At 41.6% G+C, this 17,959-nt stretch overlaps 1 protein-coding gene across 5 annotated transcripts in view; it reads left to right on the top strand.

The window, feature by feature from the left end:
* EAPP (E2F associated phosphoprotein) overlaps positions 1 to 17,959 on the top strand; it is a 42,884-nt gene that overhangs the window by 6,203 nt on the left and 18,722 nt on the right. For 3 of the 5 annotated variants that reach the window (XM_080676443.1, XM_080676444.1, XM_080676442.1), the window contains exons 3-4: positions 1,058 to 1,153; positions 15,478 to 15,591. In XM_080676443.1, the coding sequence (XP_080532569.1) occupies positions 1,058 to 1,153; positions 15,478 to 15,548 (167 nt within the window). In that variant the 3' untranslated portion in view covers positions 15,549 to 15,591. Of the gene's footprint in view, positions 1 to 1,057; positions 1,154 to 3,791; positions 3,910 to 15,477; positions 15,592 to 17,959 lie in introns of all 5 variants that reach the window. The other 2 variants (XM_080676440.1, XM_080676441.1) reach the window with 2 other exon arrangements.

Raw genomic sequence — 17,959 nt, 5'->3', positions numbered from 1 at the left:
TTTTTTTTTTCTTAAATATATTTTATTGATTTTTTACAGAGAGGAAGGGAGAGGGATAGAGAGTTAGAAACATCGATGAGAGAGAGACATCGATCAGCTGCCTCCTGCACACCCCTTACTGGGGATGTGCCCGCAACCAAGGTACGTGCCCTTGACTGGAATCGAACCTGGGACCTTTCAGTCCGCAGGCCGACGCTCTATCCACTGAGCCAAACCGGTTAGGGCTCCTTTTGTAATTTTTACCCCAGGAGAAAAAAATAAGCAGGTTTATAGAAGTATATTTAGGTTACATAGCACTGATATGGCAGGTTGAATGATGTGTCAGCACAAATTCCTATCTTATTTTATTAAGTAATGAAATACTTCATTTTCATACGTAAACTGTATCTGACTCAAACAGTGATTTGTGATAGGACTCCTCAGCATTGGTTTCCATGTTGATATGCTATGTATTAGCTGTTAAGAAAGTGTATATGATGATAATAAAAACAAAAGCAGATTTTAAGAGGAAGAATTAGGATGCAGGCATATGATGACATAAGTATACGTCAGTGGTCGGCAAACCGCGTCTCGCGAGCCGCATCCGCGGTTTGCTGCTCTGTTGACTAATGAGTTTGCCGACCACTGGTATATGTAATGTCATAGCACTAGGCACAAATGAGTTCTTGAGTCATTCCCCTGCCTCTCTGTAGAACTCTTACTCTCCCCTGAAGTTCCTTTAAAACAAGATGTTTATTCCCTGTTCTCCACAGTAAATTGCATGGCTGAAAGGTAGAGATATGTATGCTGGCAACCTGAAAATAGGCTATTTAATTAGATATGTGGGAAGGGAGAGAAAAAAATAATCCCATGATCTGGAGCATTTAATCAGGAGGGGCAGCTCTCTGTAATGCATGGGGCACCAATCTAGTAAGTCATTGATGTGAAAATATTTTTCTATCCAAATGAGATTGGGAATGAGTTGATATTACTTTGAAGTGATGGAAGAATATATGGAGATTTTTCCTTGTCAATTATGTAAGGTTTAGTCTGTAAACTTCCCTTATGGTTTGAACAGGGTCTTCTTCAGGAAATGGGAAAGTTGGAACAGCTTCCACAAAGTACTATGATGATATATATTTTGATTCTGATTCTGAGGATGAAGACAAAACAGGTAAGTCAAATGTTTACCAGGTTTAGCAGTTATATTTTATGAAAAAAAGTTTATTTAGGAATTATTTTGTATTAGGATTTCCCTGTGTTTGATTTTTTCAAAGAAATTGCAGGGTGCTGATGTGAAAACAAAAGCAGGATCGATGAATAGGAACAGATGTGGTACAAATATTGAACTGTAATGTTGTACACCTTGAAATATGTATAACCTTGTATACCAATTTTACCACAAGAAATAAAAAAAGAACAGATGGGAGTACATACATATAAGGACCAACACTGGCACTGCATAGGCACAACTCAGGAAAGGGAGATTATGTTCCAACTCTGGGCTCTTGGCCCCCCCTCTTCTTTCAGGTTCCCTAGCACAGCAACATTTGTTTTCACACTTGCAAATAGTTTCTATATATATATATATTTTAATATATTTTATTGATTTTTACAGAGAGGAAGGGAGAGGGACAGTGAGTCAGAAACATCAATGAGAGAGAAACATCAATCAGCTGCCTCCTGCACAACCTCCACTGGGGATGTGCCCGCAACCAAGGCACATGCCCCCAACCGGAATCGAACCTGGGACCCTTGTGTCCGCAGGCCGACACTCTATCCACTGAGCCAAACCAGCCAGGGCAGTTTCTATATTTTTTTACCCCCCTTGCAGAATTCTCCCTAACTTGATTTTTATTTTTTAATTTTTATTTTATTTTATTTTTATTTATTTTTTTAAAATATATTTTATTGATATTTTACAGAGAGGAAGGGAGAGGGATAGAGAGCTAGAAACATCGATGAGAGAGAAGCATCGATCAGCTGCCTCCTGCACACCCCCCACTGGGGATGTGCCCGCAACCAAGGTACATGCCCTTGACCGGAATCGAACCCGGGACCCTTCAGTCCGCAGGTCGACGCTCTATCCACTGAGCCAAACCAGTTTCCGCACCCTAACTTGATTTTTAAAAAAAATGTAATTTTATTGCTTTCAGAGAAGAAGGGGGAGAGAGAGAGAGAGAGAGAGAGAGAGAGAGAGAGAGAGAGAGAGAGAGAGAGAGAGAGAGAAAAAGAGAAACATCAGTGATGAGAGAGAATCATTGATTTGCTGCCTCCTGCACACCCCACACTGGGGATCAAGCCCATAAGCAGGGCACATGCCCTCGACCGGAACCCTTCAGTCCGCAGGCCAACAACGCTCTATCCACTGAGCCAAACCAGCTAGGGCTTGTTATTTTTTAAAAATCAGCCTCTAGCCGAAACCGGTTTGGCTCAGTGGATAGAGCGTCGGCCTGCGGACTGAGGGGTCCCGGGTTCGATTCCGGTCAAGGGCATGTACCTTGGTTGCGGGCACATCCCCAGTGGGGGGTGTGCAGGAGGCAGCTGATCGATGTTTCTCTCTCATCGATGTTTCTAGCTCTCTATCCCTCTCCCTTCCTCTCTGTAAAATATCAATAAAATATATTTAAAAAAAAAAATCAGCCTCTATTCTTTGGAATTGGTTTTGTATACAATTTGAGTGAAGATGAACATATTGACAAGACCCAAAACTAATTTACTATATCAGTAATTACATTGGAATACACAAATAATAAATTTATTTGGTAAAGAAATAATTTTATATATTATTAAATATTGACATGCTCAAGTACATTTTAAAAGTCTAGTGTAGCCCTAACCGGTTTGGCTCAGTGGATAGAGCGTTGGCCTGCGGGCTGAAGGGTCCCAGGTTTGATTCCGGTCAGGGCCATGTACCTTGGTTGCAGGCACATCCCCAGTGGGGGGTGTGCAGGAGGCAGCTGATTGATGTTTCTCTCTCATTGATGTTTCTAACTCTCTATTCCTCTCCCTTCCTCTCTGTAAAAAATCAATAAAATATATATATATATATATATATATATATATATATATATATATATAAAAGTCTAGTGTATGTAGATGACCATATTTTTTTCCATTCACTTGAAATTTTTTTTTTTATGATTTCAGTAGCATTTTATATATGGGAACTTGTAGAAAATTTAGATGTCAAAAATATTTTCTATTCTTGCCTTGCTTTGAGTAGCCTTTTTGGACTCAATTTTCATTACTTAAATACCAGTTTGAGATAACAGTTTTCAGTGAAAAAACAGTTTTGCCTCCTCTGTCATCTTCTTTTTAATGCCTTCTAATTGGGCAATAACTGTACTTGGAGGAATAGTTAAAATTTTTTAAAAGGAAAATATAAATAGAATAAATATGTAGCTTAGGAAATGGGATTCTTCATTCTGTATTAAAAAGGTATGAACTTTAACTCTGGTCGGTTTTGCTCGTGGTGAGTGTCAGCCTGAGGACTGAAAGGTCTTGGGTTCGATTCCCGGTCAAGGGCAGTACCTCCGTTGCAGGTTCCCCAGCCCCAGTAGGGGTGCGTGCAGGAGGCTGCCAATCCATGTGTCTCTCACATAGATGTTTCTCTCCCTCCCCTCCTTTCCCCCTTCCCCTCCCCCTCCCTTCCCCTTCCCCTCCTCCTCCCTTTTCCTCCCCGTCCTTCTCCCTTTCCATTCCACTCTGTTTAGAAATCAATGGAAAAAATATCCTCAGGTGAGGATTAAAAAGAAAGTGTGAACTTTAGACATGATACTTAGCCATATCCTTAACATTTTTGAAATTAGCACTGGTGACCAAGAGAAAAAAGAAGAAACGACACAGGATTCTAACAAATGATGAATTACTATATGATCCTGAAAAAGATAACAGAGATCAGGCCTGGGTTGATGCACGGAGAAGAGGGTAAGAACTGAAATTTAATATTTAGAATCTTTAGAGAAAATGATTAAAAGATAAACTCACTACATTCACATTTTGAATGTATGTGTATGCTTATATAGATGTACATAAAGACGTTTGAGAACTAACTGCTGAATACTTAATTTTGAAAATGAAGCAAATTTCAGTCAGAAAGTTGATTTTTAAAAAAACTTTTGAATTCAAACTGTTGTAGTCAGTCTTTCCATTCAAGAACCAGAAATGGCCCTGGGCTTGGCTTTGTGGATAGAGCATCGGCCTGCGGACTGAAGGGTCGCAGGTTTGATTCCGGTCAGGGGCATATGCCTGGGTTGTGGGCTCGATCCCCAGTGGGGGGCGTGCAGGAGGCAGCTGATCAGTGGTTCTCTTTCATCATTGATGTTTCTATCTCTCTCCCCCTCTCCCTTCTCAAATCAATAAAAAATATATTAAAAAAAAAGAACCAAAAATGAATTAAAAAAAATAGACACAATTTAAATGTATTGGAAATTAAGAGTTTATGTGGATGAAGAGTGGATGTTATGTTTTGCATCTGAACTGTTTTAACTGTTTATAAATTGGATTTTTAATAATTGAAGTAAAATTCACATAACATAAAACTAATCATTTTAAAATATACTGACATTTAATATATTCACACTAATGTGACATTGAGTATATTCACACTTCTATTTAATTTCCAACCATATTCATCATTTCAAGAGGAAACTTCATATTCAAATTTGATTTTATAAAGGCTGATATGTCATAAAATAAAAACTAGGTAACTTGCGTCTATTATATAGTGCTTCCTTAACCTGGTTGTGGTTCAGAGTTACCTAGGGAGAATGAAATGCAAACCCTTGAGTTGTAGTCTAGGAAGTTTTGATTCCGGTAAGGTGGGGTCCAAGAATTTATATTTTTCAAATCCAGATATATTTTGATGTAGTGTCGGCCTTTATTCATTTTTTAATATTAAAGTTAATACAATGTATATGTTAATTTCAAAGCAATATAACAGGATACAGTAAAAACTTAAGTCCCTAAGCCAGACTCTAGTTTCCCTAGCCTCCCTTTCCAGAGAAACCACAATGACCAGGTTCTTGCATATTCTTTCAGAGAGAGCCTAGCTTATATAATAAAACCCTAATATGCAAATAGACTGAACGGGGAACAACTGGTCGCTATGACGCGCACTGACCACCAGGACAGACGCTCAATGCAGTAGCTGCCCCCAACCGAGAGGAAGGTGACCAGTGGCAGTGGCAGCTGCGGCAGCGGCGGCAGGGGGAGGGAGGGGGGGTAGTGTGAGGGGCTAGGGTTGAGCGGGGGGGGCCAGCGGGCAGGCCCCCGGCCGCCAGCCAAGGCAGGTGTCAGCAGGGGGGCCCCCAGATCGCCCCGCCTGCTGGTCGCCCCACAGATGGCCCTGATCCCAGACCAGGCCTAGGGACCTACCCTATATATTGGGAACAGTCTCTTAGATTTAAAAATTAAAACCTGGCAAGGCTATTGCACATATTGTGGTCAGCCCTGATTCTGACACTTTTAACTGTGACAAAGCCAGTTACTTAACTTCTCTCTGCTTCAGTTTTTCCATCCATAAAATGGGGAAAATGGAACAACTTCTTCAGAAGGATCATGTTATGTACTACCTTTTATAATCAGGGCAAAAAAATGTAGATGCCCATACAACAGCAAGATGCCTTGCACCTGTATGAAAAGTATGGTCACTGGTGCATGGAGCTTTTCAGATTGCGAGAGGGATGTTTGACTGCCAGTTTAGGCCCGATCCCTGGCAGTCGAACATCCCCTGAGGGCGCAGGCCGGGCTGAGGGGCTGAGGGACACCCGCCCCCCCCCCCCCCCATATTTTGTGTAACCGGCCTCTAGTAGATTAAATAAGTTAATATACCAGAAGTCCTTAGAACAGTGGTTGGCAAACTGCAGCTCGTGAGCCACATGTGGCTCTTGAGCCGCGGTTTGCCGCTCTGTTGACTAATGAGTTTGCCGACCACTGCCTTAGAACATTGCCTAACTCAAACCAAATACCACATAAATATTTGCTTTAAATGGTGAAAGAGGAGGTGATGGTACTGATAGTGGAGTGATGGTAGATGAGCATTTATCCGTTTCAATTTTTTTTAGTGGCTAAATGTTATAACTGTAAGATAGTACTTTGAACATTCCCTTACAAAAGGTATGTGCCCTTGACCAAATCAAACCAGGGATCCTTCAGTCCATAGCCGATGCTCTATCCACTGAGCCAAACCAGCTAGGGCTCAGCATAATTTTTTTTTTAAATTTAAATTCTTTATTGTTGAAAGTATTATATATGTCTCCTTTTTTTCCTCATTGTCCTCTCCCCGGCTGCTCCCATCCCCCAGCACATACCCTCACCCCCTACTGTCTGTGTCCATTAGTTATGTTTATATGTATGCATACAAGTCCTTTGATTTATCTCTTACCACCCCCCTCCCCCCTGCCTTCCCTCTGAGGTTTGACGGTCTGTTCAATGTTTCTGTGTCTCTGGATCAATTTTTGTTCATCAGTTTACACTGTTCATTATATTCCACAAATAAGTGAGATCATGTAATACTTATCCTTCTCTGACTGGCTTACTTCGCTTAGCATAATGCTCTCCATGTTCATTCATGCTGTTGCAAATGGTAAGAGTTCTTTTTTTACAGCACCATAGTATTCCATTGTGTAGATGTACCATAGTTTTTTAATCAACTCATTTGCTGATGAGCACTTAGGCTGTTTCCAAACCTCAGATATTGTAAATTGTGATGCTATGAACATAGGGGTGCATAAATTCTTTCTGATTGGTGTTTCTGAATTCTTAGGATATGCTCCTAGAAGTGAGATTACTGGGTCAAGTGGGAGTTCCATTTTTAACTTTTTGAGGGAAGTCCATACTGTTTTCCATAGTGGCTACACCAGTCTGCATTCCCACCAGCATTGTACAAGGGTTCCTTTTTCTCCACATCCGCGCCAGCACTTACCCTTTGTTGATTTGTTGATGATAGTCATTCTGACAGGTGTGAGATGGTACCTCATTGTCATTTTGATTTGCATCTCTTGGATGATTAGTGACTGAGCATTATTTCGTATGTCTCTTGGTCTTCTGTATGTCCACTTTCGAGAAGTGTCTATTTAGGTGCTTTATCCATTTTTTGATTGGATTGTTTATCTTCCTTTTGTTAAGTTGTATGAGTTCCCTATAAATAATATAGATTAAACCCTTATCAGATGTCACATTGGCAAATATGTTCTCCCTGCAGTGGGCTTTCTTGTTATTTTGTTGATGGTTTCTTTCATATATATATATATATATATATATATATATATATATATATATATATATTTATTTATTTATATTGATTTCAGGGAGGAAGGAAGAGGGAGAGATAGAAACATCAATGATGAGAGAGAATCATTGATTGGCTGCCTCCTGCACGCCCCACACTGAGGATTGAGCCCACAGCCCAGGCATATGCCCTGACCAGGAATCGAACTGGTGACCTCTTGGTTCCTGGGTCGACACTCAACCACTGAGCCACACCCGGCTGGGCTGATGGTTTCTTTTGCTGTGCAGAAGCTTTATATTTTGATGTAGTTACATTTGTTTATTTTCTCCTTAGTTTCCATTGCCCTAGGAGATGTGTCCATAAACATACTGCTATGAGCTATGTAGTATTGGAAGTGCTAGCCATAGTGATAAGACAAGAAGAAGAAATAGCCAAAACCGGTTTGGCTCAGTGGATGGAGCGTCGGCCTGCGGACTGGGGGGTCCCGGGTTCGATTCCGGTCAGGGGCATGTACCTTGGTTGCGGGCACGTCCCCAGTGGGGGGTGTGCAGGAGGCAGCTGATCGATGTTTCTAACTCTCTATCTCTCTCCCTTCCTCTCTGTGAAATATCAATAAAATATATTTAAAAAAAAAAAAAAAAAAGAAGAAATAAAAGGTATCCAAATTGGAAAAGAAGAAGTAAAACTGTCATTATTCACAGATGACATGATATTGTACATAAAAACCCTAAATACTCCATCAAAAAACTATTAGATTTAATAAATGAATTTGGCAATGTAGCAGGATAGAAAATCCACACCCAGAAATCTACGACATTTTATACACCAATAATGAACTCACAGAAAGAGAAACTAAAAAAAAAAAAAAAAATCCCATTTACCATTGCAGCAAAAAAATTAAGATACCTAGGAATAAACTTAATTAAGGAGGTAAAAGACCTGTACTTAGAAAACTACAGGACATTGAAAAAAGAGATAGAGGAAGATATAAACAAGTGGAAGAATATACTGTGTTCATGGATTGGTAGAATCAGTATCATTAAAATGTCCAGAATGCCCAAAGCAATCTGTAGATTCAATGCAATTCCCATTAAAATACCAATGACATATTTCACAGACCTAGAACAAACTCTCCAAAAATTTATATGGAATAAACACACACACACACACACACACACCCATAAAACCCCTAATAGCCGCAGCAGTCCTGAGAAAGAAGAACAAAGTTGGAGGGATCACAATACCAGATACCAAGCTATATTACAAAGCAACTGTTCTCAAAATTGCCTGGTTCTGGCCCAAGAACAGGCATATAGACCAATGGAACAGAACAGAGAACCCAGAAATCAACCCAAGCCATTATGCTCAATATTTTGCAAAGGAGGCAATAGCATACAGTGGACAAGACAGTCTCTTTAGAAAATGGTGTTGGGAAAATTAGACAGATATATCTAAAAAAATGAAAATAGACCACCAAATTACACCATACACAAAAATAAAATGGATAAAAGACTTAAATAAAGATGGGAAACCATATAAGTCTTTTTTTTTTTTTTATTAAAAAATATATTTTATTGATTTTTTACAGAGAGGAAGAGAGAGAGACAGAGAGCTAGAAACATCGATGAGAGAGAAACATCGATCAGCTGCCCCCTGCACACCTCCCACTGGGGATGTGCCCGCAACCAAGTTACGTGCCCTTGACCGGAATCGAACCCGGGACCCCTCAGTCCACAGGCTGATGCTCTATCCACTGAGCCAAACCGGCTTTGGCTTAGAAGAATTCATAGGCAGCAAAATATCAGAAAAAACTCATTTTTACATTTGCATGGAAATCAGTGATATCGACCCAGATATTTGGGTTAAGAAGTAAGTAAAGGAAAGAAGAGAAGCACGTACCAAGATACAAGAAGATCGTTTTTCTGTACAATCTGGTATTTATTAGTACTTTGGTCAGAGACATCCAAAGTTCACTATACTGGAGGGATTTGGAACCCCAGGCTGTTTCTGAGACTGCAGGCTGAATGGCCTCAGCTTGTCATACTGGATGAGGTTTACCCAAACAACAGACCTAAAGTGCATCAGCAAAGATGCTAAGAACCTTTTTCTTCTAGCAGGGGCCTGTGGGTGAGATACTGATAGAGACAGTGGAAAGAACAGTCAGATATTTCCTCCTCATCAGGAAAACTGTACAGTTCCATGATTTGCTCTATGGTATAGGTATTGGAACAAAGCAGGAACTGAGGGCTCCAGCCTCTCCAACTGAGGATCTTGCCTTTGGACATCACTTGTGGGACCCTTGGTGAAGATAGAGTCCCATGCCAAATTGGAAGGCCCTACGGGCTGAGGTGGAAGGGAGCTATGGGAATAATAAGGACTGGTTGATGTTGCAGGTGGGGTGGATACATTCTTGGCTGGAAGAATCTGATTTGGTTGTTTTAGTGATAGCTGCTGCTGCTGCCTCTGCTTCCTTGATTTGACTCGTTGGTTCCTTAACCAAGTCTTTATTGTTGACTCCGGTGGGTAGAGTTCCAAGGCAAGTTTCTTTTGGAGATTTTCATTTGGAAACCTGTTGCAGTTAAATTGAACCTCCAACTGTTCACGCTGCATACACACGAATGAGGCATGTTTTCAGGGACCAGCTGGATGCTACCAAGAGACATGGTAAACATGAAACAATTGAACAAACAAGACAAAAACTTACAGAAACAGACAACAGTGTGGTGGTTACCAGAGGGGCGGGGGTAGTAAAGGTGGTCAAATATATTGTAAAAGAAGATTTGACTTTGGGTGGTGGGTACACAATGCAATATACAGATGATGTATCATGGAATTGTACATTTGAAACCTATATAATCTTATTAACCAACTAGATGCCCGATGTACAAAATTTGTGCAAGAGTAGGCCTTCTTTCCCCTGGCTGCCCACACTAGCTTCCCTCTGGCACCTGGGACCTGGGCTTCCCTCTGGCCGCCAGGACCCGGGACCCAGGACCCGGGCTTCCCTCGCAGCCCCGTCTTCGTCCGGTCTAATTAACATATTACGCTTCAAAAAAAATTTTTTTTTATTGATTTTTTACAGAGAGGAAGGGAGAGGGAGAGAGAGTTAGAAACATTGATGAGAGAGAAACATCAATCAGCTGCCCCTACACACCCCCTACTGGGGATGTGCCCACAACCAAGGTACATGCCCTTGAGCGGAATCGAACCTGGGACCCTTGAGTCTGCAGGCCAACGCTCTATCCACTGAGCCAAACCAGTTAGGGCTATTATGCTTTTATTATTATAGATGACACCCCAATAAATTTGATGAAAAAAGTATAAAAAAAAAAGAAACTTGGTAAACATAAAATGTATACAGCTGCAGCCAGCATAAGGCACATTTGTTATATCGTATATTTTTTATTTTTGTAAGTAGAAAGAGTCCACTCAAAATAATGATAAAAGTATATATAGTAAATATATAGCCCAGTAACATAGTTATTTATTATCAAGTGTTATGTACTGTATATAATTGTATGCACTATACTTTTTTTAAAATTTTTATTTATTTATTTATTTATTTATTTATTTATTTATTTATTTATTTATTTATTTAATAAATCTTTATTGTTCAGATTATTACAGTTGTTTCTCCTTTTTTCCCCCCATAGCTCCCCTCTACCCGGTTTCCACCCCACCCTTTGCCCTTACCTCCCCAAACACTGTCCTCATCCATAGGTGTACGATTTTTGTCCAGTCTCTTCCTGCACCCTCCATACCCCTTTCCCCCTGAGAATTATCAGTCTACTCCCTTTCTATGCCCCTGATTCTATTATATTCACCAGTTTATTCTGTCCCTCAGATTTTTAATTCACTTGTTTTTTAGGTTCACTTGTTGATAGATATGTATTTGTTGTTCATAATTTTTCTCTTTACTTTTTTCTTCTTCCTCTTCTTAAAGAATACCTTTCAGCATCCTATCTAATAAAAGAGTAATATGCAAATTAACCATCACTCCGCCACACAAACAAGCCATGCCCACAAGCCACACCCACAAGCCAATCAGGAGCGAATATGCAAATAAACCCAACCAAGATGGCTACGGCCACAGAGAGCAGTTGGGAGGCTTGGTTTTCCCCGGCAATGGAGGAAGCCAAGCTTTCCGCCTGCCCTTGCCGGCCAAGGCCTCCACTCAAGGCTACAAAGTTTCAATGAGAGAAGATACATAAACCCAAACAGAAATGGTGGCAGCCACGGAGCTGGAAAGAGCAGGAGGCTAGGGTTGCCCCCGGTGATGGAGGAAGCCAAGCTTTCCACGCACCCTGGTCGGCCCAGGCCTCTGCTTAAGGCTACAAAGTTTCAATTATAGAAGATACATAAACCCCAATAGAAATGGCTGCCGACAGGGAGCAAGCAGAAGGCTTGGCTCTGTTCCAGGCAACAAAGTTTCAATTGTAGAAGATAAATAAACCCCAGATACCAGGGCCTCCGCTTGGGTCGCCAGGGGGCGTGGCCAGCCTGCAAACCACCACAGCCCGTCGCCCAAGCCACCCCATACCCCAAGGGAACCCCCACACTGATCCAGGACACCCTTCAGAGCAAACCAGCTGGCCCCCACCCATGCACCAGGCCTCTATCCTATCTAATAAAAGAGTAATATGCAGATTGACCATAACTCCAACACACAAGATGGCTGCCCCCATGTGGTCAAAGATCCTGCCCTGATGTGGACACAAGATGGCCACCACAATATGGCCAGCAAGGGAGGGCAGTTGGGAGGGACCAGGCCTGCAAGGGAGGGCAGTTGGGAGGGACCAGGCCTGCAGGGGAGGGCAGTTGGGGGCAATCAAGCTTGCAGGGGAGGGCAGTTAGGGGTGACCAAGTCGGCAGAGGAGGGAAGTTGGGGGTGACCAGGCCTGCAGGGAAAGGCAGTTGGGAGGGACCCAGGCGTGCAGGGGAGAGCAGTTAGGGGTGACCAGGCCTGTAGGGGAGGGCAGTTAGGGGCAAACAGGTTGACAGGGGAGCAGTTAGGCATCAATCAGGCTGGCAGGGGAGTGGTTAGGGGGTGATCAGGCTGGCAGGCAGAAGCAGTTAGGGGCAATCAGGAAGGCAGGCAGGTGAGCAGTTGGGAGCCAGCAGTCCTGGATTGTGAGAGGGATGTCCGACTGCCCGTTTAGGCCCGATCCCACTGGGATCGGGCCTAAACGGGCAGTCGGACATCCCTCGAGGGGTCCCAGGTTGGAGAGGGTGCAGACTGGGCTGAGGGACACCCCCCTCCCCTGTGCACGAATTTCGTGCACCGGGCCTCTATTTTCATATAATACTGGTTTGGTGGTGATGAACTCCTTTAGCTTTTTCTTATCTGTGAAGCTCTTTATCTGACCTTCCATTCTGAATAATAGCTTTGCTGGGTAGAGTAGTCTTGGTTGTAGGTTCTTGCTATTCATCACTTTGAAAATTTCTTGCCACTCCCGTCTGGCTTGCATAGTTTCTGTTAGGAAATCAGCTGACAATCGTATGGGTGCTCCCTTGTAGGTAATTAACTGTTTTTCTCTTGCTGCTTTTAATACTCTCTCTTTGTCTTTTGCTCTTGGCATTTTAATTATGATGTGTCTTGGTGTGGTCCTCTTTGGATTCCTTTTGTTTGGGGTTCTGTGTGCTTTCTGGACTTGTAAGTCTATTTCTTTCACGAGGTCAGGGAAGTTTTCGGTCATTATTTCTTCAAATAGGTTTTCAGTATCTTGCTCTCTCTCTTGTTCTGGCACCCCCATAATTCGGATGTTGGTACGCTTGAAGTTGTCCCAGAGTCTCCTTACACTATCTTCAACTTTTTGGTTTCTTTTTTCTTTTTTTTGCTTTTCTGGTTGAGTGTTTTTTGCTTCTTTGTATTTCAATTCTTTGACTTGATTCTTGCGTTCCTCTAGTCTGCTGTTAGGTCTCTGTATAATATTTTTTATTTCAGTCAGTGTATGTTTAATTTCTAGTTGGTCCTTTTTCATATCTTCGAGGGTCTCGTTATATTTATCTGCCTTTTCTAGGATATTCTTGAAAAGCCTTATAACCGTGGTTTTGAATTCTATATCCAGTCGTTTGTTTTCCTCCATTTCTTTCGTTTGTGATCTGTTTCTTTGTCTCCCCATTTTTCACTGCTTCCCTGAGTTGGTAGGGTAGGTTTGTGTGCTAGGTTTCCTATATGGCCCAGTGGGTCGGCCTCCCCAGTTAACCTGAGGTGGACACTCTTGGTGCACCCCTTTGTGGACTGTGTGTACAGCCTTGTTGTAGTTAAGCCTTGATTGTTGTTGGTATCACTGGGAGGAATTGACCTGCAGGCCAGTTGGCTGTGAGGATCAGCTGTGTCTACACTGGGAGATTTTCGGTGCTGGAGACAGCCTTAGAGGATTAGCCTTGCCAGATTGCAAAAGCCTCTGTGCTCAGCTTGGAAGGGGTGGAGTCTCAGGGCCGAGCATACAGTCTTGGTTTCCCGTCAGCTCTGCCCTTGTGTGCGTGCGCCTTCAGACCTCTGCCTTCCACGGTTCCAGAGTTTCCGCCTTACAGTCCAGATTTCCCCCGTAAAAGCGTGGGTCCCCAGGGGCTCGCCCGGAACTGGGGTTCAGTGCAGTCAGGAGCTTCCGACTCCCTTCCCCTAGGGATAGCCTGTGGTAACCTCCGCATTCAGTCTTTGCGCGCACTCGCGCCTCCAGACCCCTGCTGCCGCGGCTCCCCCTAGTCTCCGAGTCTCCGTGTGCCTTTCTCTCTACCTGACAGTCCAAACTCCCCCTGTATGAGTTGGGTCCACAGGGTTTCACCCGGAACTGAGGTTCAGTGCAGTCGGAACTGGGGTTCAGTGGTCTGGGGCTTCCTTTCACCTCCTGCCAGAGAAAGCTAGCCAGGCACTCTGCCGCCCTTCCTCTCTGTGAGTGCGTGTCTCTGTACCTCAGCTCTTTGCTGCTCCTTCTCCGTGAGCTTTCCTCTTTCCTTTTAGTTGTAGAATTTCCACTCAGCAAGCTTTCCTGTGGTTCTGGATGGTGTCCGTTCTGTCTTTTAGTTGTAGTTTTGAAATTGTTGTGCGGGGCAGCAGTTTAGGTGTTTACCTATGCCGCCATCTTGGTTTCTCCCCTGCACTATACTTTTATACTACTGGCAATGTGGTAGGTTTGTTTACACCAGCATGACCACAAACACTTAATAACTTGTTGCTGAGTAATATGGTTGCACTACGATGTAACCATGGCTATGATGTCACTAGGTGATAGGAATTTTTCAGCTTCTTAATAATCTTATGGAACCACCATTGTATATGTGTTCTGTCATTGACCAAAATGTTATGTGGTGCATGATTGTATATTGTAGGAAGCCTCTCTAATTGGAATTTGCCTCATGTTTTTCTCATGATTAGACAGGGATTATATAGGTTTTTGGGAGAAGACCAAAGAGGCAAAGTAGCATTTTTATCACATATCAAGGGCACATACTGTCATCATGATTTATGACTATTAAAGTTGACTTTAATCATCTTGGTTAGGTAGTGTTTCTCAGGTTTCTCTCTACTATAAAGGTACCCTTTCCCCCCTCTTTCCATACTGTGGTTTTTGGAAGGAAGTCACTATGTGCAGCCCAGATTTAAGGAGTAGGGAGTTATGAGGGGAGAGTATTTTCATAAGTTATTTGTAATTCTTCTGTATGTGAGATTTGTCTATTCTTCCTCATTTATGTATTCAGCATGGACTCATGAGAATTTATACTTTGGGTTAAAATCCAATACTACTTTATTTTTTTTTATCTAATTGCTTTAGTTTTGGCCTCTGGGACTGTTTTCAGTTGGCTCCTGTGCCCCTTTGACATACCTATTGCATTGTGTTTTTCTTTTCTTTTTAAAAAATATATTTTTTATTGATTTCAGAGAGGAAGGGAGAGGGAGAGAGGGATAGAAACATCAATGATGAGAGGGACTCATTGATCCGCTGCCTCCTGCATGCCCCACACTAGGGATCGAGCTCAAAACCCAGGCATATGCCCTGACTGGGAATCAAACCATGATCTCCTGGTTCATAGGTTGACTCTCAACCACTGAGCCAAGCCGGCTGGGCAGGTTTTTCTTTTTTTCCTTCTTAGCACTTCCTTACTTTCTGGCACAACAATAAACTCCAGGTTCATCTTGTATGCCCCATTCCTAGAATTAACCAATTTTCTGAGGATTACTAATTACTTTTATTGGAGAGTAGCATTAGAAATCAAGTTCTGGTTTTAATGTGTCTTCCCCCTACTTTCTTTTTCTGTTCAAGATACCATGGTTTTGGAATACAGAGGCCATGTCAACAACAACAGCCTGTTCCAAATAGTGATGCTGTCTTGAATTGCCCTGCCTGCATGACCACACTGTGTCTTGATTGTCAAAGGTAACAGATAAAGGCTAACAGTAGACACATACACACAAAACAAAACAAAATGGTGGGTCTTTTTTAAAATCTGAAGCAGACTTTTGAGGTAGTCAGGAATTCTGATAAGGTTCTGTTCTCATATATCCTTGGTGCTACATGGTAATCTTTATATAAATAATTTTGTTTATACATAGTTCTGTCACAAGTAGTATAAAGCACTTGCCAGTACTGACAAGGATTCAGTGAAACTGTATATATGTTGTGGAATGATATAATCTCTCCAATACACTCTTTTTTTTTATTGTGATAAAATACATGTAACATAAAGTTTACTATTTTAACCATTAAAAAAATTTGCTGTTGAAGAGTATTTCATTGTAATATTCAAATTTTTTTTAAAAAAAATCTATTTTATTGATTTTTTACAGAGAGAAAGGGAGAGGGAGAGAGAGCCAGAAACATCGACAGGAGAGAAACATCAATCAGCTGCCTCCTGCACACCCCCCACTGGGGATGTGCCTGCAACCAAGGTACATGCCCTTTACCGGAATCGAACCTGGGACCCTTGAGTCTGCAGGCCGATGCTCTATCAACTGAGCCAAACCGGTCAGGGCTGGAATATTCAATTTATTGTCAACTAGACGATTTAAAAAAATTAAAAAATTTTCACAGTTTTATTGACTTATGAGATACAATTGACATTATATAAGTTTAAAGTGTATAACATGATGATTTGATATACAAGTATATTGTAAAATGATTATCACAATAAGGTTAGTTAACACATCCATCACTTTTCTTTTTCTTTGTGGTGAGAACTTTCAAGATCTACTGTCTTAGCTACTCTCAAGTATGTAGTACAGTATTGTTGACTGTAGTCATCATGCTGTACATTACATCCCCAGAACTCTTCATCTTATAACTGGAAATTTGTACCCTTTGACATTGCCCCTATCCACCCTTCCCCATCAACCATCAATCTGCTCTCTCTTTCTATGATTTCAGTTTTTTTAGATTCCACATATAAGTGAGATCATACAGTACTTGTCTTTCTCTGTCTGACTTATTCACTTAGCATAATGCCCTCAAGGTTCCTCTATGTTGTCACAGTGGCTGGGTTTCCTTTTTTTTTTTTTTTTAAATATATTTTATTGATTTCTTACAGAGAGGAAGGGAGAGGGATAGAGAGTCAGGAACATCAATGGGAGAGAAACATCGATCAGCTGCCTCCTGCACACCTCCCACTGGGGATGTGCCCGCAACCAAGTTACATGCCCTTGACCGGAATCGAACCCGGGACCCTTCAGTCCGCAGGCTGACGCTCCATCCACTGAGCCAAACCGGTTTTGGCAGGGTTTCCTTTTCTTAATGGCTGAATGATACTCCATTGTGTGTATTTACTAATTTTTCTTCATCATTCATGTGTTGATGGACACTTTGGTTGTTTTCATGTCTTGACTATTGTAATTAATGCTGCAGTAGGTTTTTGGTAGGAAGACCACAGAGGTGAAGTGTCATTTTCATCATATTATATCAAGGGCACAATTTATCAACATGATTTATGACTGTTAATGTTGACATGATCACCTACCTGGCTGTGGTGGGGGTACAGATATTTCTTTGAGATAGAGATTTTATTTTCTTCAGATATATATACCCAGAAGGGGAATTGCTGATCATATAGTAGTTCTATTTTTAATTTTTTGAGGAGCTTCCATACTGTTTTCCATAGAGGCTGTACCAGTTTACATTCCCACCAACAATCCAAGGGTTCACTTTTGTTCTCTCTTGTCTTTTTGATAATAGCTATTTTAACAGGTGTATCTCATTGTAGTTTTTAAAAATATATATTTTAAAATGAGATTTATTCTCTTTTTTAATATTTTTTATTTACTTGTTATAATTTTTAAAAAAGGCGTATGTGTGTATATACATATATATTTTTTTTATTTTTATTTTTTAAGTATATTTCTTTTTTATTGATTTCAGAGAGGAAGGAAGAAGGAGAGAGAGAGAAACATCAATGATGAGAGAGAATCATTGATTGGCTGCCTCCTGCACGCCCCCCACTGGAGATCAAACCCACAACCCAGGCATGTGCCCCTGGCCGGAATCGAACCCGGGACCCTTCAGTCCTCAGGCTAATTCTCTATCCACTGAGCCAAGCCGGCCAAGGCTATATATATTTTTAAACATTTTTATTACTTATTAATTTATTTTTTTTAAATCCTTATCCGAGGATATATTTCCATTGATTTTTAGGGAGCGTGGAAGAGAGAGGGAAAGACAGAGATAAACACTGATGTGAGAGAAGCACGCGTCCTGACCAGAACCCGGGGAGCCTGCAACCCAAGTACATGCCCTTGATCAGAATTGAACATGAGAT

The sequence above is a fragment of the Plecotus auritus genome (assembly GCF_963455305.1).
Source record: "Plecotus auritus genome assembly, chromosome: 1".
Classification (NCBI taxonomy): Eukaryota; Metazoa; Chordata; class Mammalia; order Chiroptera; family Vespertilionidae; genus Plecotus; species Plecotus auritus.
This window is presented reverse-complemented; position numbering and strand designations above follow the sequence as displayed.